At 41.5% G+C, this 22,917-nt stretch overlaps 2 protein-coding genes across 16 annotated transcripts in view; one reads left to right on the top strand and one right to left on the bottom strand.

Annotated features, from left to right (window-relative positions):
- Positions 1–357: 357 nt before the first annotated feature.
- Cand1 (Cullin-associated and neddylation-dissociated 1) lies at positions 358–14,898 on the bottom strand. Of its 3 annotated transcripts, XM_086978098.1 has the most exons (6): positions 14,765–14,898; positions 14,502–14,602; positions 5,395–5,818; positions 4,817–5,118; positions 1,768–4,447; positions 358–1,401 (listed from the first exon to the last, which is right to left on the bottom strand). In XM_086978098.1, the coding sequence occupies exons 2-6, from the start codon at positions 14,545–14,547 to the stop codon at positions 1,209–1,211; spliced, it is 3,645 nt and encodes a 1,214-aa protein (XP_086834224.1). In that variant the 5' UTR covers positions 14,548–14,602; positions 14,765–14,898; the 3' UTR covers positions 358–1,208. The 3 variants fall into 3 exon arrangements, with proteins under 3 accessions (XP_086834224.1, XP_086834223.1, XP_022656884.1); XM_086978097.1 differs by lacking the exons at positions 14,502–14,602; positions 14,765–14,898 and adding an exon at positions 7,334–7,762 and having other exon boundaries at positions 1,768–4,414; XM_022801149.2 differs by lacking the exons at positions 14,502–14,602; positions 14,765–14,898 and adding an exon at positions 7,334–7,761.
- Rgl (Ral guanine nucleotide dissociation stimulator-like) overlaps positions 6,517–22,917 on the top strand; it is a 26,458-nt gene continuing 10,057 nt past the window's right edge. For 2 of the 13 annotated variants that reach the window (XM_086978105.1, XM_022801186.2), the window contains exons 1-2: positions 6,517–6,600; positions 21,416–21,592. In XM_086978105.1, coding sequence (XP_086834231.1) covers positions 6,532–6,600; positions 21,416–21,592 — 246 coding nt within the window. In that variant the 5' untranslated portion in view covers positions 6,517–6,531. Of the gene's footprint in view, positions 6,601–7,828; positions 8,106–8,160; positions 8,199–9,546; positions 11,064–13,465; positions 13,712–21,415; positions 21,593–22,917 lie in introns of those variants that run through there. The other 11 variants (XM_086978099.1, XM_022801176.2, XM_086978104.1 and 8 more) reach the window with 10 other exon arrangements.

The raw sequence follows: 22,917 nt of genomic DNA, 5'->3' as shown, positions 1-22,917 counted from the left end.
TACTGATAATTTCATATTATTACCCGCGGTTTGAAGTCCGAGCGGTAACCTACTTTTATTTTCTCTTGATGTTAATCTGTACATGTCGACAATTTTTTCAAATAATAGTGACTTGTTTGTAGTTGAAGCTTCAAGCTGTAAGTAGTCTGCTTCTTGCTATTATTGCAAATCAGTAGTAGATTCAATGTTGGATAGCCTTCCAGAAGTCTAGCGTCGAGTTAGAATCACGTGAAAGTATACTCATGGCGAATGGTAACACGTAATTGTGAAAAGTCTGCTTCAATCTAATGAATTTAACGACTATAGCATATGCAGATTATCTATGTAATGATATCTAAAGCATGGAAAACGCCCATATTAGCATAACGACTTTCATTACGTTTTTTATTTTTATTCATTTATTTTACATTGAAGTGACCATCGACCATACTAAACGCGATTTTTTGCCTCTCGGGTCCTTTCGGGTGCTTTTCTTGCGATGAATTTCCGCCGTCATTACGCGTCTCGCATTTTTTCCAGGATTGCTAATCCCAGGTCCATTCACACTCGGCGTCTAACCAGATCATTTTGAATATTTTCTTCTCTGCCGCGAAATTATTTTTATACCCGAACAATACTATACGCAACATCTTACTATCGACATGGTCATCACGGTTTCTTTATATTTATCATGTTTAATATTCTTTGTTATTAAATAAAAATACGCTCCACTAAATAGCGAAGAGTCGTGTGGTGTCAAGGGTTGAAAATTGTAACATACGTACTCTTGTTACTTGTATTCTATTTATCATTTTTATTTATTCGATCACTGAGAGACATGTTTCCTTCGCATGCTTTTGAGCGCCAAAAGCATATACACTCACTGTAAACAGCAAAATGTGTCTAGTCTTCTCGTAACATCCTTACCTTATCTATCCACATTTTTTTGCACACAGTTCTAAGGGTAGTCTCATTCTAGGGTACTTGCTCGTATCTCATAACATTTTTTTCTTTCGCGTATTACCACTTCTATAACTAATATGTTTATGATCTCGTCATTCTTTTTATACACAACTACGTGCCCAGCTTCCGATGACATCAACGGGATTACGACATTACTCCATTCTTAATCATCATTATTCTTCGATCAATACAGGAATCGGTCGGTCGGTCAGTGCAGCTTCGATGCACCGGCAATCTGTTAACGTTCAATAGCTGTCATTGGGTAATTAATAGACCATATTTTCCTCAACATTACTGTCATGCATGAATCCTATCGCTTGATTCGAGTCCTTCTGTATGCCGTCGAAGATCGCTTGCAGATCTGGTGTGCTCTTGATCTGATTTGTAAACTCAACCACTTGAGGATTCTTTTCTGCGTCCGTTATTTGCTGCAACGCGGCGAAAGCACGAAGGGCCGACCTACAAATGAATCGGAGCGGAAATTGGCAGAAGGCTTTTCAGGAATTAGGCATGCTAACTATAGAAAACACAGATACGGTTGAGTACAACGGTCTTTCAGATGGCACAGCAAATAAAAAACTAATATTGTTGTGGTTTGTAATGAAGGTCCGGTTCTACGATAGAATAACGATGTCTGAACCGTCATATATTAATATTGTTGGTGCAATCCGTTAGCCTTTGCATGTGGAAAACTAAGACCATGTTAACTTCTTAGGGCAAAAAAATCACCAACGCACCAGAAAGCTCTGCTGAAGATTGATAATAACTGTTATACATAGAAATCCACATAGATAACGAATAAGCGTTAGTTAAACTACAACGTACCGTTTTAGTTCTTCTTGTTTCTCGAGTTCCTGTTTGACTGGAAAACTCTTGAGTTTGGTGTTGCATGGAACCTTCAGTGCATCGATCACCGTATCCATGCGCTGCAGCAATGCCAATGGGCAAATCGACGAAAGCCGCACAAGCATAAGATAGGTAAGCATTTTAATGTCGTAATGGTCTTTAAGACCATCTTCGACGTGTGTTAAAAACTCGAAGATATCAATACGGTCCATGCAGGAGTCGAGAAGTGTGTACATACACTCGAAAGCGGCCTTCCGCAAATCGAGACCATCATCCACGGTGTGCTTGAACGGACCCATCTCCACCTCACGGATGAGCTCATTTCGCACCTTCGTTTCTGTGTAAAGCTGTGGCATGACCTGTCCCAGGAGATCCCGCACAAGTGCAGGCTTGTTATGTGCCGCCGAATTGAATGCTACAAGAGCTACACGACGGACGTTAAGGTCACTATCTTTGAGAGCATTGAAAAACTTGCCGATATCATCCTTCAGTAGAGCATCGATCGGTTGCGGCTGGTCGGATATAGTAAACTTCATGGCTGTTACCACGGTGGACCTGGCATATGCGCTTGGGCTGTCCAACGAGGTAGCCAGCCGAGGTAGCAACGTCTCATGATCGACCAGAGTCAGTTTGCCGAGACACTCAGCGACCACGTTCCGCGTACCCTCTTCTTCGCATTCACAGTGCTTCATGAGCATCATCCAGATTGCCTCGATATACGGCTGCAACGCATGAACCGCTGCCGCATTTCCACTTTGGCAGGATATGGTTTCTTTCAGTGCATGCAACAGTAGGTATTGTTTCTTCGGGTGGTCATCCACCTCTGACAAAATAAAGGGCAAGTATTCCTGTAAGTTACCAATGGCTACGCTACCTAAGGCGAACGAAGCGGCTGTCTTTACTTCCTCTGAATTCGATTCGAACGCCTTGAGCAGCACAACCTTGAGCTCGGGAATATTGCTGAGGTCGACATGCTTGCCAATCTCGCCAATGGCCAATAATGCGAACTGATGCACGGAATCAGCGGATTGGTTGTTAGCGATTTCATTAAGGAATTGAGGCACCACCTGACACGCTTCCGGATTGTTTAGGTTGGCGACAGTTAGAGCAGCTACACATTTAGCTATCGAGTGATACGCATTTTTATGAATCGGCTGATTTGTTTGACTTTGTTGGTACACTAAACTTGTGAGTAGCAATAGAAGCTGCCGGAAGCCTACACCATCGACATTCGAGTATGAAAGGGTCTTGAAGAATTCGAGCATTGCATTCAAGGCGGCGCCCTGCAATAGCGGAGATTTCACTAGTACCAGGATCTCCGGCAGGATCTCTTTTGTTACCGTCAGTAATGATTGGCGATGAACTTGTGCCACTGACGTTAGCAGATGGAGAGTCAACTGTGAAATGTGTAGGTCGGCTTCGCTGATTAGTGCGCGTAACTCCTTCATGATGCAGTTTACCATGTTTGCGTTTAAAGATAGTGGATAGTGCTTAAATAGTGTATCAAGAAGGGTTAACGTGCTCAACTTCAACGCGCGTTGGTTCTTCCTTAAAAAACTAGCCAAAATAGCTACTCCATCACAGAGAATCATGTCAAGTGGAATTTTAAGAGGCGAGCCAGCAATTTGTGTTAGGGCTTTTACCGTCGTTAGTCGAGTAATCTCATTGCGAAGACGGTCAAGAAATATCGGTAGACACGATTGAAGTTCCTCCCGCAGGTGATCTCCAAGGACGGAAATAATTTGCCCCATACAGGAGATTGCTCGTTCCTTTACCTCTTGATCAATGTCGGTGGCCTTCAGTTTGACTAGGGCGCACTGGTAGATTTCTGGAACATACGGTGAAAAATTGAAAGCGTTTGGCTGGCCGTCGAACGGGCGTAGCACTCGAAGAAGCAGCTGCAAAACATTCAATGCTTCCGAACTGATCTTGTAGAACGGATCGTACACTGCTTGAACGACTGCTGGTACAAGCACAGGCACGTGCGGGTGGAACACGGCCACTGGATGATTCGAAATGAGGCACTGAAGAAAACCAAGTGTATCGATCTTCATGTTTGACGAAGTGTTTTTCTCTTTCTCCGAAAAGGAATTTTGGATCGCGGGAATTAAGGCCGATATGTGGTCTGAGAGTGCGCCAGGTACCACAAGTGATAGCTCGGTAAGGAGATGGAACGAGCCTTGTCTTGTCTTAATCGATTTCTTTTCTTTGCGCAGTTGTCTCGTCAGCGACTTCACTAAACTAGGCACCTGCTGTCTGAGCAGTTGAACGGGAGCCGCATTTGTTTCATCACCTCGTGGTCCTGTTGAACGTGTTTGACGCAGTAAAGCGACATATGCATTAAATATGTCAACTTTGACATTTTCCTCGCGTTCTTTGAAGCGAGTGACGAGGTGTGGAGCGATTGTCCGGTATAGATCCGAAAGCATATCGTGACGCGTGGCAATGACAGCCTCAAGACATTTTGCTGAGGCACGGCGCACCTTCCATGAGATGTCGTCATCGTCCGAATACTCTTCTTCAGCTTCGCCGTCACTTTCATCTGCTTCCTCGCCATCCGTCTCCATTCCTTCTTCTCCATCTTCGTCATCGTCATAGTTGTAGTTCGGATCATAGCTGATGAAATCTAGGCAGATGGAAATGATTGACGGAATGTAGCCTGCATTAAGAGCAGTGAACAAATCACAAAAATAGTATACGGACCCACATTAGATAGTCTATTCAAATCAGTGCTATATATAGCAGGCACGCAAATTACAGAATTCTGACACAGTCGATGACTGATTTTTTATCTATATAAGTGTTAGCTCTAAACTGTGTAATCATTTAGGCGTTGAATCAACAAATCTCACTTGGTCAAATTTATCGTTAGATTAGAACTATTCTTAAAGGTTAAGATTTCTCGCAACTATGCGAAAAATATAGGAGAAAACCAGTATCTATGGCTACGGAATGTAACCATTCAAAAACGCTTGATAAAAAAAAAACTCATTTAAATTGCCGCATCATATCGTCTAAGTATACTCACAAGTAATTTCCTTAGGACATCTTCGTACTAGCATTTCCAATGCCTGTAAACAGTACTCGCGTAATTCGTCGCCATGTTCATCTCCATGTTCATGAGCTCGTCGACAGAATCCAGTCAAAAAAGGCATAAGTTTTTCAAGGTGCCCCCCAATACGATGGCCTGAATGCCGCGAAATCGTTCCAATGCACTGAATATAGGTTCGAGTCACGGATGCGTTCGTGTTCGTGGCTGTTGCCAACTCATGGATTAGAGTTTCCATTAGCTTGTTGAACAGATTGTCCGAACATGACGTAGTTAAATATCTATAAGAGAAAGAATAATAATTATTATTCCGCTTATAGAGAAGGACTAATTATAGCAGTAATAGGAAATTTACAAACACTTGTGTGTATATATATATTCGCGCAATATGCTGCCGTCCTATGGATGAGGTTGTATTTCACCAAGTGACGTATACACCAGTAGTCACCTATCGTGGCGTCTGTATGCACCCTCACAGATATTCGATGGCTCCAAAACTAAGCCTAACTAGACAAGCGAGACTATCGTTAGGTGTCATCTAGTAAATTAAAACTTACCCAATCGAGGTGATCGCCCGCTTACGAACCGCCAGGCGCGGGCTTCGAAGTTGTGGCAGAAGCGCCTCAAGGATCGATGCATGATACATAAGTAAACTACCACCAAATCTGTTTAATAGATCCCCAAACAAATCGAGCACTTCCAATTGGATCGAAACCTCTTCCTGCTTTGATGCGTTCTCCGCCACCACAGCGTTTAGCCGCGTGGTAATCTTTTTGCAAATTGAGGCTACTAGTGTGTCACAATTAGGAGGTAATTCAGCGATGACAGTCTTTAATCCAATTGAGGAAATGTCACGCAGCTCTTCCGCCTTTTCACTGACCATATTCTTACAAAGGGTCTCAACGATCTGCTCAACCTGGTACTCCTTCACTTTCTTGACCAATGGGCCAAGACATTTGACGGCAAGATTCTGTACTTCACCTGCAAAAGAGTACCGGGTACATCAAACAAGATTTCAAAATTGAATACTATTAATCATTATTGCATAATGTTCGCTTAATGGTCACTAAGTAGTGCTTATTCAAATCTAGGACTTCATATGAGTATGCATTCATTGCACGTATATATAATTGGGAAAGGTCAATTTCACAACCAGCATTAATAGGGGGCCACTAATAGCACTAAAGATCATTTTCGTATAGTATGATTGGCTGGCGACTAGTAATAGGATTTATAGATAGCTTTCTTTTTAATCCAGGTGAAACAGCAAAATTATGTTACATTAAAGTTAGATGATAGTCGTTTAGTTAACTTTCGATTGCTAGCGAAACGGTTTTTCTTTAATATTATGAATTAAATAAAGCACTTCTACTTATTACCAACGTGCGACAAAGCAATATCAAAAAGCATCTCATGAGGAATAATTCTCAACATCAGCTCAAGTAGCAAACGTGTGAATATAACCCACAATGTCGTTCGCCAACAACAACTTGTCTAGATTCAGATCACTACCAGAAATCAACGAAAGGTCAACGAACTATTTTTGCTAAAAGTTGGAGACCCCGGCGTTGAATTTGGACTGCGCGCGCAAAAAAATAGCGGTAGCGCGGGCTACATTCAACTCGGTCATTCACAACTAGAGCGAGAGCTGAAGTGTCACGTAACTAAATTGTACTCAATCGGCGTTATCACCAATGCGTTTCATGTCTACAGTAATCTCTCTAACGATATCATCTCCGTTGAGTGATACCAATAAAATACAGGTATGACTTTTGCTTCAAATTACGCTACTATTCTATACAAAATTAGCTAGCAGCAAATCCGAACTTAATGTTATTATGCACACGAAATACATCTGAATACCGTATGGGGCCAAGTGAAGTATTACAACATTAAACAGAGAACGCATAATCGTTGGGTATTGGGTCGTACGTCTGTATGATTGATAATGGCAAGGTACTATAATATTTATTGCAAAACCGTTTATTGAGTGAATGATGGGCTACTCGCTCATGCTCGTGTGAAATATGGTATATTCCTTGAAAATGCACCGATATTGTCAACAAAGAACACACTTGTACTTCAAGCTTTCGCCTAATTCTTCCACTATTCTACTCGACTAGGCTACATAATGCCTCCCCTCTAAGCATTGCTCCTATCCGCTGCTCTGTCTTGCTGGATTCGTTGAATTTTTTTGAATAGCCAATCTAAGTCATAAGCATTATTGCTTAAGCAAACCGCTGGTGAGAGTGTATTCAGTAGATAACTGCATTTCAGTTGTCGAATTTATGCAGAGACCCAACGTGGGCTATTTCACTATGTTATTGTTTCCCTTTTGTTTTGCTGTTATCATTCCCTGATTCTAAGTCACGATGGTGCCTTGTAAAGAGAATGCTTTTTATGTCGTTGTCGTTTTCATTCAAGAACTAGAAAAGTTCAACTTGCAGGCTGTACTCGGAGAACGTGTTTTTGTTGTTGTCATCTACAAAGCAGTACCATTTTTGTCGCGAAGTAGATGAAGCAGCATGCTGACAACCTTGCGCTCCGATTCGTCGTCCAATTTGATCGAGTCTTTTTGCAGCTCGGCCATCAGATCGTTAGTGGCCATAAATCTATAGTCTTTATCCGCCGATGTCATCTTGTCGAGCAGATTTGATATTTGGTAAGCATTAGCCATCTTGAGGCCGGATAAGTCGGTACGACTGTTGTCTCGATGCTATATCTGACAGCTTCGTCGTAAAACGACACACACGATATACGTCGAATAGGAAGCACACGGAATACACAAGCAACGCGCGCCAGCTAGCTCGTGACAAGCGAACTTCTCCGAGAATGTTGATGACCAACTGAGACGGATAGTTCTTGCCAATCATCTACTACACTTATACACGGCCACTAGGCAGAGCCGGCTCGCTGCTGCCACTTCGCCACTAACAAAACATTGTCGGCCCTGGCGGCGAGAACCAGCATCCGAAATAGCGACGCAGATCTAGACCGCGAATCCGCATGAATGAGTGCGGCGAGGTGCCGCCAAAATTTCAATCTACCTCAAGGGCGCCAACAACGGGTTTACCCGTCAGATCCCTACAATCCGAGAGGCTCACAGGCGGGTTAAAGGCAGGGGTAGTGGAAGAGGGAAATATCAGCGCAGAGGTGGTTCAACCAAGCGGCGAAAATACGCTGTGGTCGGTCACTCAGACGTCAACATTAAACAGGTATTCCTGTTTTGTTGCATGTCGTTAACGAACGATGTTAATATTATTCACAGGTACCCAATTTTTAGTGTATAGGTGATGCGCGAATTATGCTTATGGAAGCAATAGAATACAGATCATTGAATGGTGTTCTTCGATAGCGTCATGTGTGTGTCGTTCGTCATTCTCGTAGTTTGTACGGCGGGTTAGCATTATCGTGGATGTAAGCAGATGGCCTATATATAACAAGCTTGAGTTATCAATATGGATTATATAAGAGAGAAACAAGTGCATTTCATTAGCGACCTATTCTAGCTGGTACAATAGGTTCTAATTAGCGTATGCGCGTAATATTTCGGGTGATGACCACGGAATGATCGTGGATGTGAGCAGCTGGCCTCTATGAAACAAGTTTGAGTGTGACAATTATTCACAGCTATCAAGAAGAGTTACGTAGGAGAAGAACAAGTGCATTTCGTTAGCAGCCTATTCTACAACAGGTTCTAATTAGCGCATGCGCGCAATAGTCTGGGTGGTGACCATGGGCTTTTCCGAAGAAATAATCTGCGTCTTTAGTTATCCAGTCTCTGTTCGTGCTTACTGGCCACCTGGTAGAATGACATTAAATGTTAACGATTTAGAGTTCGTCGTTGACACTCTAATCGTCAGAAGGCCGCAGCAGATTTGACTGCCACGGTTTATGCAACTCCCGGCAAGAGATTGCATCTGCGGTGAATCCGCCTAACTTAACTGACCTCTATACTTAGTGTCTTTCATAGCTGTCCCTTTTCCAACAGGCCTCTGTATTGTTTGACAGTAAATCTTACCACCTATTTATTCTCCAAGTTAGAGACAATTGTTAAGTTGTTGAGCACAATTCGGTTCTATCATTACTGCTGTAGAGTGCAACTGGTTTCCCCTCGTGTTCGGTGGCTTCTATCGTTCCACTATCAGATCTTCTTTTTTATGACTTGTGTCATGGCATCGACTGCCCTCGTTCCCCTACCCCTGTTTGGCATAAAGTTACTAGGCACTTTCGCAGAAAACTAAGGAGCTTTTCGTTTCGAGCTAATTTTGTTGCGAGTTTTTCTCCAACCTTGCCGCCGCTGCTAGTATCGCAAACTGCAGTCACGATAGAAGTATTTGTATGATTTGAACGATAAATAACAGGCATCAGTAACAGCAGCGGCAGTGGGCGCCCCCGCCACCGCGGTTCGCACTGTTGTTTCACAGCTTAATGATGGACCGCAGCATAACGTTACCTACTGCAACAATAATGGCATAGGCTGACAGTGTTGACAGTAATACGTAGCCAGCCGTACGATTGTCGGTCCTTCTGGTCGTCGATCACCGGTGCCAGCAGCCGCTGCTGGCTGGTATCGACACCGTCAAAACAGCACCAGTACAACTCAGCAAAATGCCGATGGTCAAAAGAGAAATAACAACAGAACGGCCGTAACGGCAAGGCAAACGCTGTAGAGAGGCTGTTGACTGACTGTCTGTCTGGCTTGCTGCTTACCAGTGTGCTACAGTCCACTGCTTCTTTCTTCGCATCAGCAGTGGTGACGGCCTCGGGAGCTGCTCTTACCACTAGGCTGCTGCAAACATCAAACGCCTGTGATCGCAGCTTCAACCACTGCTTCCACTGGGACCATCTCCAGTGTGCTACTTACACTGCTCATACAGCTGGTTGCCACAGCCGCAGCGCTGGTTGCCTGCAGGCTGGGTGACGACCGCCGGAGGTGTTCTGCCTTTCCTAAACAGACAGACACGCATAGAAACGACGACAGATGGGGAAAAGCCAAATCGATCGTTGCTGGTCGCTTATTACGATGGTAGAGAATGAATTGTGTAAATCCGCTCGCTGGTGGCGCCAGTTGTTACTGCAGTAACAGCAACAACTGCGACGACGGCGACGCCGTCGCCGCTATAGCAACAGCAGCGCTACAGTGTCGCCGCCTGTGCAAGTGGTGAGGTGCCGGCGGCCAGTCCTGTCGTAATGGAGAGCGGCGGCGTGGAATAATCGAGTTGGGTACAGCTGGTTGATTTCGGTGGCACACAGTAAGTGTTATTACTGCAGCCGGAATGAACGGCATTCCGTTTAGTTCTACTTGCTCTGCGTGTTGGATCTACTCTTGGGGTTAATGTCATCAGTGTTGACCAGTGTTATTTAGCATTATCATCATTGCATGCACGTTGCAGCTGCGACCATTTCGTCGGATGAAAAGTCGTCGTTCGACGACTCTGCTGTCTGTCAACATCGGCAGCAGTAGGTGACTGGTTCAGAGTCGTGTCCCATCCCATATCCGCAACCACTTTGGATATTGCTAGTGTAACTTCAGTTTAGCAGTAGGCGCAGCGACAGCAGCTTAGAAGGAAAGCTCGGAAGCGAAAACCACTCCTCGGGCAGAGCTTGATTTAAGTTGGTTCCAATGTGAGTTGTTAGTATCAGTCTTCTATACGGTGCGGTGCCATGCTTCGCTCTGTTGTGATATAGAGAGAAACGCGATGAATAGCAAGTGAAGTAAAACAGGCTTTTCTCGTCGCATGCCACTGTCTCCTTTGTACAATATCTTCCAGGTAAAATTTAGGGGGCGACGCCGAAGTGCAACTAAACGAAGGAAGTGGTTACTGCCGCTGGTCGAGTTTGTCATGTTTATTTTTCCCGATAGTAATGGGAAGCCCTCTAAAAAAGATCAGAGTATCAGCGGGTGACGTTGGTGCTCAGTTTTGGAAAGCAGCGACGGTTGCTAAGTGACAGTCAGCGAACTAGAATAGTTCATCCAATAGCCGCTACCATTAGGAATGGCGGTAATTACGATGCTACTGCTGCTGCTACTGCTGCTGATGCGTTAAACGTGCCATTGACTGTTTTGTAGTTCGGCCTTGGATATCAAACACTTACTGCGGCGATGTTAAGTGAAACTGTAGCATCAATTTCACCAACATCTACAGCAGCGGTTCAGATGAAGTTCACCCGGAAGCTCCTGTTATTAGACTAACTTGCTTCCATGGACTGCTCGCCTCAGCAAGTAAGCGAAGCTCTGCGTAAGAATTACTCTATTTACCACTGTTTTACGTCCTATTGTCGACTCTTTTATCAATAGTAAACTTTTTTTAATAATGCTCAAACAGTAAGGGACAGTCTTAACACGCCATGGATAAGTGCACAATCTCAAGTGCTACCACGGCTATTAACATATCCCGTTCAATCTACGTCCAGTGCGTCTTCCTTTAGTCTTTATTATATTAGAAGCTTTCGTTGGTACAACGTCAACATACTTAAACTGTGTGAACTTTCTCTGTTCGTTTTATCTGAGTCCTAATAAATTATAAACATTCCCTTCGTTCATACGTACACACGCGATGGGATAGTACTGAATTGGATACGGACAGTGGTAATGATTGCTTGATAGTAGCGCCACTAAGACCAGAGCTAACGTTGTCGCCGTAGCCAAAAAACAACGCTGCGGAGTCAGGTGATTATGACAGCTGCAGTGGTCAAGCGTTGATGTCAATGAAAAACCGCGGCTGCTCGTTGCGGCAGCCGCGAAACTCCCAAACAGTACCAGCGGTGACTCCGACTTGAGCGAACAAACTCGTTTTAAATTTTCTTCTATATTTCTCACCTATGAGATAGTGCCCTGAGTTGTATGATCGTTGTCCTTGAGAGGCCATCGGGACCAAAGTTGGAGCAGCAGGAGCTTATATAGGGTAGACTGCGTACAGAATTATCACGGTCTATTTGCTTCATTTTGTCAGTTAGATGAAGATGATACGAGAAGGGTGTTTCTAGCGGTGCTTCTAAAGGGAAAGCTTGAATCCGCATAACGTCACCGACACACTTACTATGGTGATGCCGCCAGAGTGTTGCAGCTATTGCGAACAGCCCAGACAGAACGGCGGGGTTTTTGCGGTTGACAGGGCTGCCGGTGATGCTAGTTGTCGCCGTTCGGCATTACGACGTTGCTGGCGGACGGGCGAACAGACGGGTTTATAGGATTAAGTGAACGAAAATTTCCTTCTGACTCTTCGGACAGCGTGTCAAAGATTCGGTTAATTGTTTGAGTCGCTGTAGATATATAACACAGGTTGTGTACGACCGCGGCCAGCGTACACACCTGCAAAGATGTTATACGATCATATTGATAGACGTTACGAGTACGTTAGATACGAAGAAATTAAAAGAAATAACTGATAAGACTAGTGAGAAGGCTTGTATTTATCTTTAATGAGTGTAAATACGTTTTATCGCCGGTCAGCCAGCTTTGACAAAAAGAGCAACGTCTAGAGATAGGTGCATTTGCAATATTTTAATGGTTTAATTTTTCAATAGTGTGGCCTTTAGTTGGCCTTAATTTTTAATATAACCCAATAGGGCCTATTCAATTAATAATCGGCAGCACGACATTTCGAATTTATCCACACCATAGAATAAACAAGTATTGCGGTACACTATCTCACTTTGTTAACACCACTCGCAGTGATGTGCAATAAATTAAAAAAATAAATAAATAAATAAAAAAAAAAACAAAATTAAAATGATAACGAATGAAGTTACCGTGCTGCTGGTTATTGATTAAACAAGCTTTCCATTCGGTTGGTTTCCCAGAAATATACCATACAAATCCATGTATTCAAACCACCTATTACCAGTCTAGCACCATATTACATAACATAGACTGCAATGCCAAACATCAAGATATATGTGAAAAAAGTCCCGTAGGGCGCGAGTGCGTTGGCTTACTGTAGAAGAAGATAGTTTTTCCATCTCGTTATGACGAAAGCTTTCGATGGAACTAGTCATTCACTATTGCGTTTGTTGTGTTGGTCTTCAATTGCGGCCAAGTCGGGACGCCAACAAAACGTGGAAGACACGACAGGATTAACGGACAATAGTACGATAGCTTAATGTTCATATCTAAGTGTAACGATTTAATGAGATAGATTAGGCGAAATGTATTACTGCTATACAGACGTAGAGCGACTGGAGTACTTTCAGTAACTTCAGCAGCCCCTAGGAACACGTGAATTGACGAATGTCAACATACAATAAGTAGTCATTAATGATTGTCCAAAGCAGGGAACTCGCCAATAGCTCTAATTACAGTACGTCGCACTGCTAAAAAATAAGTTAGCATGTATTTGCCGTCCATCGAGCCAAACATACCCGATACCGCGTCTCTGGGAGATAAGACCCATGCAAAGCCTATTACAGGTAGACATGCACGCCGCAATTCAGTCGGGCACGATTATTGTTTCATATTCAGTTGTTCTAGACGGCAAGTATGATGGGACTGGTGCGAAGTGCAACCACCCGTGGGCATTGATCAGGAGCGGTTTCTGATACTTGAAGTTGAAAGTGTCATATTTTTACAGTACGTCACTATGTATCTCTCATTTTTACTGTCAGAGCTTGCAGTGTTGCCTCCCTTCAGTCCTGAACACTGAAATGGCGATACACTTGTTTAACGTGACAGTGCACGCTTGTTTACTCGGATGCAGAGATATTTGCTTGGAGTCGGCCATGGGAGACTTGCTACAGCTAAACTTCTAGGAAAGCTGTTGTTACATCTGTCTTCTCGTTTCTATGTAAATTTGTTATTTACTAAATCATTGGCTAGAAACTATTGCTTAGTTAGTGAAGGATAACAGAGGAGATTGCAGCTGTAGCTTCACGGTGAGTAACTGAATTTTAACAGTTAATCTTTAATTGTAAGGCTAATTCTTTCGATTCTCGATCTATTTTTATTATTAAAAAGGTCACCTTATCTATGATAAGCTGATATCGCTAAGTACAGCCACTCCATTCGTGATCTAAGTGATTAATAGCGTGCAGCTGCAACGTTAATCAGTTCAGGTTTGCAACTGGATGTAGTATTGTACTTGGTGAATTTAGCAACAAATATATAACAATTTTCTCTTTTCTCATTATTAACCTTTGTAGAAATACTCGTCGAGTTGTTTTGTTTAACGACAATTTTTTAAAAAATAACCTGGTTAGTCAGAGAATGGAGGTACATGTGCATTGCACACCTCAACCCCACCACCGCCATCATAATCGTCATCGCTGATGATAACTGCGCTTACATCATCTAACCAATGCCAAAAACCCTTAAAAATCATTAAGCGGCCAATAAGGTATACAAAAGGTATCAATCAAGTGCACGGAGAGGAAACACCATTATAATTCATTTTAACATGATCTGCACACAATGATTATTACTACTACTACAATTACTACTGTAAAATTAATGTCTGCTGTTACGGCGAAACAACAGACTTTTACTGATAGAAAGGCTGCTTTTGAGGTGCACAAGGTTGTTGGGTCTAAAGCGTTCACATCTCTAGTATCAGCTAACGCTTACATTCTTTGATCCGCTGTTCGTACGTGATACGTCGGGCCAATTCGACTGTCCAGATTCCTGTAAACAGTATTATCTAAATTTGTTCTGCTATCTTTTACTTACGCAATAATTGAAGGAGTGCACCGGGTATCGAGGCGAGACGATTCATACCACCAAAGTAGACTTCTCGTTCATCAGGAAAATTCGCGAAAATTCGGCTGATACTTAGAATGTCGCATGCGTGTAGATGATCCTATTAGTATTTTCTGACCAACTTTGAGCTTTATAGTTATAATAGTTTACTATGGTTAGCACTCATGACGTGCCCTCCAAAGCTAAGCATATTAGGATTAGATAGAATAGGTGGTAATTAAAATTGGTCTTACCAATACGTTGGTGCCCGTTGAGTACTTAAAATAGTCACAGATTGGATAGGCAGGTATCAGCGTTCGGATGAATTCACTCACTACATTCGTCGTGTGCAGCTAATATTATAGCGTTGCTACGTCTATTTTAGTATCTTGGCTCGTTTTCCCGTCTTTGTGAGAAGGTGCCAGTTCGGCAAAAATACATTATGCTTTCCAAAGATTTGGGCCATTTTTTTTTTTATTTACGAAACGTTTTTTGGTACGATTGTTATTTCGATAGTGCGAATTAAATCTACCAAATAGAACTGAAATTTTGCGACATTAAGGTATCGTTAGCTAATGCGCATACGGGATAACTCAACGAAACAGACCTGCAAAAAATTCACAGTTGAACTATATGCTAAACAGTGGAAATGAATGAATTAGACTCTGTGCATGATAAATGCGGAGAAGGAGCCGTATTTTTGGTAGTTTCACAAGTGCGTTGTTTAAAACCCAGCGTATTTGAATGGCTGTAAATAGGTCCTAAATCTAAATCGTATTACATTTTATACGTAGTTGAGTAGGAAGAAATTACTCATATCACGGTGAGTCATAAAATGGAAGTACACAATAGTACTTTTTGAAAGACATTTGTAGGATTTTAACATATTTTGTTAGTTCCAATTGACGTTTCATATTGATGAAAAGTACCAGATGTGTACGGTATTGCAAACTGCTAATTGTAGAGAATGTTGTTTATAGCAACGCTTCAACTGGCACCTAGGTTAAGTAATACGTTAACTTAATGTCTTTTCAAATATCAAAATAATTCACCCAGCCGTTTATGTTGGCCGAGCGCGTAGCCTCATAATTATTGAGTACAGAAAGCGTCGTTGTTTTCTATGAGCTAAAGGGGATTTCTCCTTTTCGAAAGCTTCCTAGCTGTTTCTTCTTGCTTTTGTTAACGAGTAGCGGGTGTTTTTCTAGAAAATGACGAATGACTTAATTGATGTAGCGATTCGCCCAGCGCTAGACACAACGGAAGCGCAAAGGCGAGCACGAGCCTCTCGAAACTTCAAAAGTTGTCGCGTTAAACGAACCTCGATCACTATTCGATATTAAAAAAAAAAACTATCTGAGCCACAAATGCAGTTGCAGACCACCCTTTCAAGAGTTTTTTCTTACGCTACCAAAATACAGTTGTTATGTTTTGGGCGTACTGCTTGACGCTAAGTATACAAAAAAGTATTTCTATTTAATTTTTTTTAAGCTTTTCACATTGACTCAGACTCCGTTGCATTTAATAAATGAAAAGCGTAGGCGGGGGTCATGAAAATTCGTGTACTGGATCCCTGTCCTTAATCAATACTTATATTTCAATTTTTACAAAAAAAAAAAAAGTTATGCTTTATTAAATGCACTTAGTCGACTAAAGTGAGCTCTTTTGCTGCATTGTGCGAACCCCAGTGGGAGCCATCGTATTGTTCCCAGCTGATTTCAGGGAAGAGGGGTAATCACTAAAAAACAAATCATCATTAAAAATAATCACTACCCTATTACTTTTGATATTCTCTTTTTGATGTCTTTTTTTTTTATTTCAATTTTCCAACCATGTTACGCTACCTAATATTTGTCAACTATAAACGACAAATTGTTTTCGAAAAATTGCCAGCATTGTTGATATTATAATAGTGTGTTCATACAGACAGACTAATCGTGCAATCATGTTTCTAGACTGAGCTTCTTGACACAAGTTTTAAATTAACGGCTACATCTACGATATGATTAGAATTTGGCTTTTATATTGGCCATGTTAAAGCATTAAAATTTAAGAGCATTTGTGAATGAAGTATGTCGAACACGAACCAAACAATGTAGGCTGAATCACATCCGCGGCGATACGCTAAAAAAAAAAGTAAGAAATAGCTAGTTGTAATAGCTATAGAAAAAACGACAAACGGAGAGATTACCATTTGTAATGGTCTTTTCATTTCTTTTATACGGAAATGCCAACGGCTATGGCTGGTTGGTCAAAAGGGTCAAAATTTCTCCGTGCTCTGGGGGCGACTCTTCTAGAGGCAACTTCGTTTTTTTATTTTTCTTTTTTGGGAAAATACGTTTAGGTCATTATCCGCGTTCAACAGTTATCGCTGTCGAAATAATGCAGAACTGACAATGGAATTTAAAGGAGACCACTTTACAAGCTATGCTTACGTAATTTTGCGCTAGCCACGAGGTTTGCGGAATTAATCGTAAAAGTTTCGCTTATTTTATCGATTTTCGTTTCTTGATAATATAGTAAATGTTAGAATCAGGTAATCGGCATTGCGGCTGTTTCGTCTTGCTACCGCGATGCTAACTTTACAGACAGTGTTATGTATATGGTCATTAGAGTTGTTACAATTATGTATGACTTCCTTGATCTCGACTTTCTAAGACACTATAATCCTTTGTCGTCACTTCACCATAGTGGTGTATCTTGCACAGTATCTGAGTCATGAAACTCGAGCCTTCGAATTATCGAAGGACCCTTTACTAAAGTGCCGAAAAAGATAAAGAAATCTCGAAAAAGAGAAAGTAGTAGATTGCTGTTTTGAATCCTGTGAAGAATTACTTTCTATTATTGCAGGGATGCAGGAGATTAATGAGTCAACGAAATCGGTTGTCTTCTAGTAGGATTATTTATGCATTTATGAGGATAAGCATACGTTAGAACGTTTAAAAAGTGTAGGAGTTCATTAGTAATCGGTAGTCTCTGCTTACGCATATCTTTCAACTTAGAATCGCGATTCTGTTGCTCGGGAAGAATCACAGCCTAACTTTTGAATTAGGTTGTGAAACCCAAATTGAAAGAAATTACTGGTACTAGTTCAGCTGTAAACGTTTTGCGAAGTTTCTCAAATCCGTTTCGATGTAACGCACTCGCCTTAGATACGTTTGATACATTCGCAATTCTTACTCTTCCTAGCTCAAAAGCTAATTTTTACAAGTAGTGCACTCTAAGCACCAAATGTAGATTGTATCCAAGAATGTCCCTGACATAGAAACGTGGTCCCTCCTTGTCTAAAACATGTCGCCAAGCGCCCACAAGCAGATCTTATAGATTGTCAATCTGTTACTAAAGCGGAGACGTATGGTAGTGTAAATTAAGCGGTTTCTATTGAATGTTGTGTGGAGCCACAGTGACACTATTGTGACAATTACATTATAAATTACGGGCAACGTAACCGTCATGTCTTGAGTACGAATAACTTTTATCAGTGTAATCAATTTTGGTCAACCGCACGCAGACACGCTTCTTTTGGGTGGACTAATTGGCAAACTGAAAATGAACGCGTTTGAATAGTAGTGTAAACATGAATAACGCTGCTCAGTACAAGTGCCGTCGACGGATCAGTGCGTCACTGAGGTACTGTATAGTCATATATGATGAACTCACCGTTCCGTACTGCAGATATACAAATTAGTATAGAGCCGAACTCGTCGATAGATTCATCGGCGTGATTCACTTGGTCTGATGACCATGACTGAATAATAGATTGAGGTCAATAGTATAGTAAATAGGTGAATAGTAGTAAAGATAAATTTATTTTTGCTTTTATTCCGCTTGTTATTAGAAGAACGTACGCCCATACGTGACCTCAAAATTTGGTACTGCGTTTCTCCGGATCTTTCCTTCTTTCGCAACATGCTTCCGTGGCCTAAAAGTACCGCATTAATGTGCGGTGCTACGCCATGCGAAATGGAGGCAACATAGATGGGCTGATTAAAAAAAATGGCTTGGAACTATCAAGCTAGGTAGGGTGGGAGAAAGGTAAAGTGAAATAAGAACGAAAATACTGCATGAGGTGAACATACTGGTTCAACGCAAGGACATGTAGGTACGACAGAAAAATAAAGGCGAAATTTTCAAGATCTATGCGGTCGAAAATACCAGATGACAGATCGAGAAACGGCTTAATACGCTGTATTAAGCGAATACTTGTCTGGAAGTTTGCGATAGTCTCGCGATAGGCTACGGGAAAGTGTTGTGAATGTGGTAGTTTTCAACTACAGTGAGTTTTTTCAGATTCTTCGATCATTCCGAGGTGTATCCGTCATACAGCCCGTTCCGTGACTGTATTCGATAGCTGCTAATAGTTTATGAAAAAACTAAAATTACAAAGCTATTATCGTAAAACAAACATGTTTGTAGTAATGCGTTCGTTGGTTATGAATCATAGAACACGCGCACTGTGCCAATCTTAGGGCACCATCGATACGATCTAATTTATTCCTGTGTCCTAAGTGGACATCTGAATTGAATATGTTCATTTTTCGATAAAGAGGACCATTTCGATTAACATGTCGCTTGGCGTTAATGGTGGTTAACCATTACTGTCCCGAAGCCTGTTTGTTGAATGTTTACTATGGCTGACTATTTCAAGTGACCGTATAAACCGTAGAGCTTTCATTATGGCTGGAGTCGACGTTGACGTATACTATGATGGTAATCCGCTTCGTATAGCTGACCGTTTCGTCGTAAAAAAAAGCAGCGTCTATAAATCGCATGTAAAAGAAACATGTTTTTTGTTATTGTAAATAACTCATGTAGCGGGAATCATTGTACAATGGCTGGTTGGCGTATTAGCTGTGATCAAAATACTGTTGTTTCAGTTTATTAGAAAGTAACAAAAATAACTACGACAACTCAAAGTCACAGCGAAAAACGTGGTTTTGCAAAGTGCGATCACCATTGGAAGGTAAGCCTGAAGAGCGTTCCATTCAATAAAAAAACCTTTGCGACAATTAAGGAAGCGGTTACTTTTTATACGCTAAAGCTCATCTATCACAACTAATATGACGCGCGTTGTTTGTACTACTTCGAACTTTACATTCGAACACACTAAGTCAACACATAACTCTGTGATGGACTGTCATGATTAAGCTAAAAACATATTGAAATAGCCAGCCGTTTTATCTACTTCAAGGTGACTATTAAGTAAAAACTGTATTTTTCCCATACGAAGAGCGATTATAATGCGCATTCTGTCGTATAAAAATGTGAGCCTTCAGTAAAAAGTTCGTCACTTGTTGTGCGCTGACATTAATATGTTTTGACCTTTATGACATGTGTGCACGCCTTGGACCAACATTTATGCATGATCTCGGAGTCAGCACGCGGAATTTTCAGTGCAGTCGAATCTGATGACTCTTCCCATGCGTGCTCAGAAGGCAGAATGTCCACCCGTTATATTTAAATGGAAAACGTTCAGTTTTTTCACTCAGACTGCATCTCAAACATGTAGAAATAATTATGGATTAGTTGATGTACGTATGACTAAGGCTAAAAAGTTGACTAGAGGAAGCCTTGTGCTCCGTCTTTGCTGTTAGATAAATATCGTGCATTAGTCAGTTGAATTAGAGAAGAAACAGGCAAAACTGTTAGGAAACCGACGAATAGTGGTATATCGTATATACGCTGAAGTTGTTGCCATTAAGTTACAGAAAGCGTAAGTACAACTAGTGTGCAAATGTTAACTAGAGTAGTTAGTCAGTGGTAATCGGCAATGTCAATTTGAACAAAGACAAAGCAACACTGCCTCGTGGGATATAGAAGATGTTAAAATTATGAGAGAAAAGGATATTCCATCACGAAACGCGCAATCATAGCAATGCACATGAGCAATCGAACCGGGAAGCTAGTATTCATTTAGTCGGTTGAATCGCAAGCATTGATCGTATAGCAGGGCACCCGTATACTAATAAGAAAGGAGACCACACTCTTGCGCGTCCGTTTTCGTCAATGAATAAGTTGCAAATATAAATATGAATGTCGATACGCGGCGCATGGCGGAAGCACTGGTGTGAAACACTTGAATGCTGCTACGCAGATTTTGAAAGATGGAAACGTCTGCAGTAATTGAGATATAGATTAGGTGACAGAATCGTTAGGTCTGTTGCTTTCTATTTGTCTTTTAGAGTATGGACTTTGTCGGCTTCACTTTGAATATATATCGAGTTGTTGATATCAGCTGAAGAGCTCCAGTTGCCATGACGAATCTAGATCATCATTTCGACTTCTAAATTTGTTGTGGCCACTGGATCTTTTCGGTTGATATAAACAATTCGATGTATAGCATCTGGCAGGGTATTGCTTATATTGTAGATCATATACGTTACTCATATCGACTAATTTGCTGCACCTACTAGCGTCTGGTGTCCCTCTGTCACTTATTTCTATGCAGCGTATTTTCCTTTCGCGTATCTTGTGAGCATTTACGCACTGTTTATTATTTATTGTCGACGCCTTTCTGCTGCTTACGCATGCTTGTTTGAATTTGTTTTGCAAAAATCTTGTAGCCTTAAATAGTATAATATTTTATATATTAATAATAATAGTCAGCTGACACATGAAAAGGGGGTAAGTTGACTTTCGTCCACTGCAGTACTGGACCTCATTGCGCTCTTAGATTAATAGTCGAATAAAAATATAGTGAAGCTCATCATGTGGTATGCTTTACGGTGTACACCATTTGGTAAGTATGTTGTACGTGCGTTTTAAGTTACTGATGAAACAGAAGTACGCTGGGTCGTGATAGAATGCCTTTGCAGACGAACAACGGAAACACGGCTCTACAATAGCTTGCTTCGCTGTTGTTGTTCATCTTGAGTTTTATTAACGTTTTTTTTTTGTAACATTTGCAGAAGTCCCCGTTGTCGGCTCGCTACTGGGGCGAAGAAACGACGCCGGGAGGTATTTGGGCTATATATCTCAAGAAGGTTCGCTATCATCCATGCAGTTCCTACAGTGTCGCTGGAAGCGGGGGCTCCAGTCAGGATGGCGACGATACGGTTTCGCATCTCGAATGGGAAACAGTTAAGGTAATGGAGCACAATCTATAAATGAATGGCACAAACGGCTATTGGCTTTTTAAAGGGAGCGACACTGTGCAGGTTATTGTCGCTGATAAGAAAATTATGGGAATATCGCTGTCGATTTAACAAAGTATCCATGGCACACTATTAAGTAATGGAGTAAAAAGTTAACCAAGCTACACTAAAACCTACATCACATGCAAGCGTCCATGTTAGCCCTACTTAATAAAAGTCTATCAACATACATCTTTTTGAATAATAATCCAATAGACCGAAATATGGATATACTGCTCAGATATCATTGTCCTTTAATATTAATCTAAAAATGCAATATATTTGTCTATGTGCTAAACAGTTGCAGCGTTATTAAATAAAGACTGGCAACTAACCATGCCATCACAGTCGTATATACAAAAAAAAAAAACGACATTAACAGCTATCTAATCAACATCGTCTTATAACATTGAAACCAATAGCGACCTTAACCTCAAATATTGCTGAGAGTGTTAGCAGATTTTTGCCTGACGTATATTGGCACCGTAAAACTCGAAACGAATTTGGGCGTTGACAACTGGCGCAGGCGCTTACATTTTATGACCGCAGCCTAATAGGAATCGATTTTCGCTAGTGACACCCAATAAATCATTTTGCGCAAAACCCTTTGTTTTGATTGATTATGATTTACAACCAAGCACATGGCTGTTTTCATGTATACATACGGTTGAAATCGGCGTTAGAATAACGCGGTACCTCCTGTTATAGTGAATTATCTGATACATGAAACGTAGCTCATCATTATTATTAGTAGTAAATCTCAGAGTCTTCATTAGTTTATAGCGAATTCGAACTATTTGACCAAGCCTCTTTAGTGAGGTGCTATTCGGCATTTCTGTTGGAAACTAAACTACTCAAACAACCATAAGCAGAAGCCGGAATATCAACATGGCATGGCGTTTTTTTCGGCCAGAAATAAAATGGTTGTACTCATAGGCTTCATATATGACTAGGGGCCGAGTTGAGCTCGGATAAATTTAATCCGATTAAGTCCCTGAGGTCACTATTGTTGGATGTTGTGCAAGCGATTTATTTGGCATTCAATTAAATTATATTGGGTGGCATGGGGGCAATTCTGAAATGGCCAATCGCTGGAACTTGACCTCCCGACCCGCGCTATGGGTCCATAGCTCATTTTCACCGTGGGCCACCTTTTAGCATTGTTGAGTCAAAACAAATGGCTCGTCCACCTAAAGATAACATAACGTTCCACCTTCAATTCTTGTACAACGATTTGGCTGTTCCCACAAGTGACTTACATTTCAGCCATGTAAAAT

The sequence above is a fragment of the Varroa destructor genome, unplaced genomic scaffold (genome assembly GCF_002443255.2).
Source record: "Varroa destructor unplaced genomic scaffold, Vdes_3.0 BEIS01000001.1, whole genome shotgun sequence".
Lineage (NCBI taxonomy): Eukaryota > Metazoa > Arthropoda > Arachnida > Mesostigmata > Varroidae > Varroa > Varroa destructor.
The sequence above is the reverse complement of the archived record's forward strand: the minus strand, read 5'-3'. Positions and strand labels throughout refer to the sequence as shown.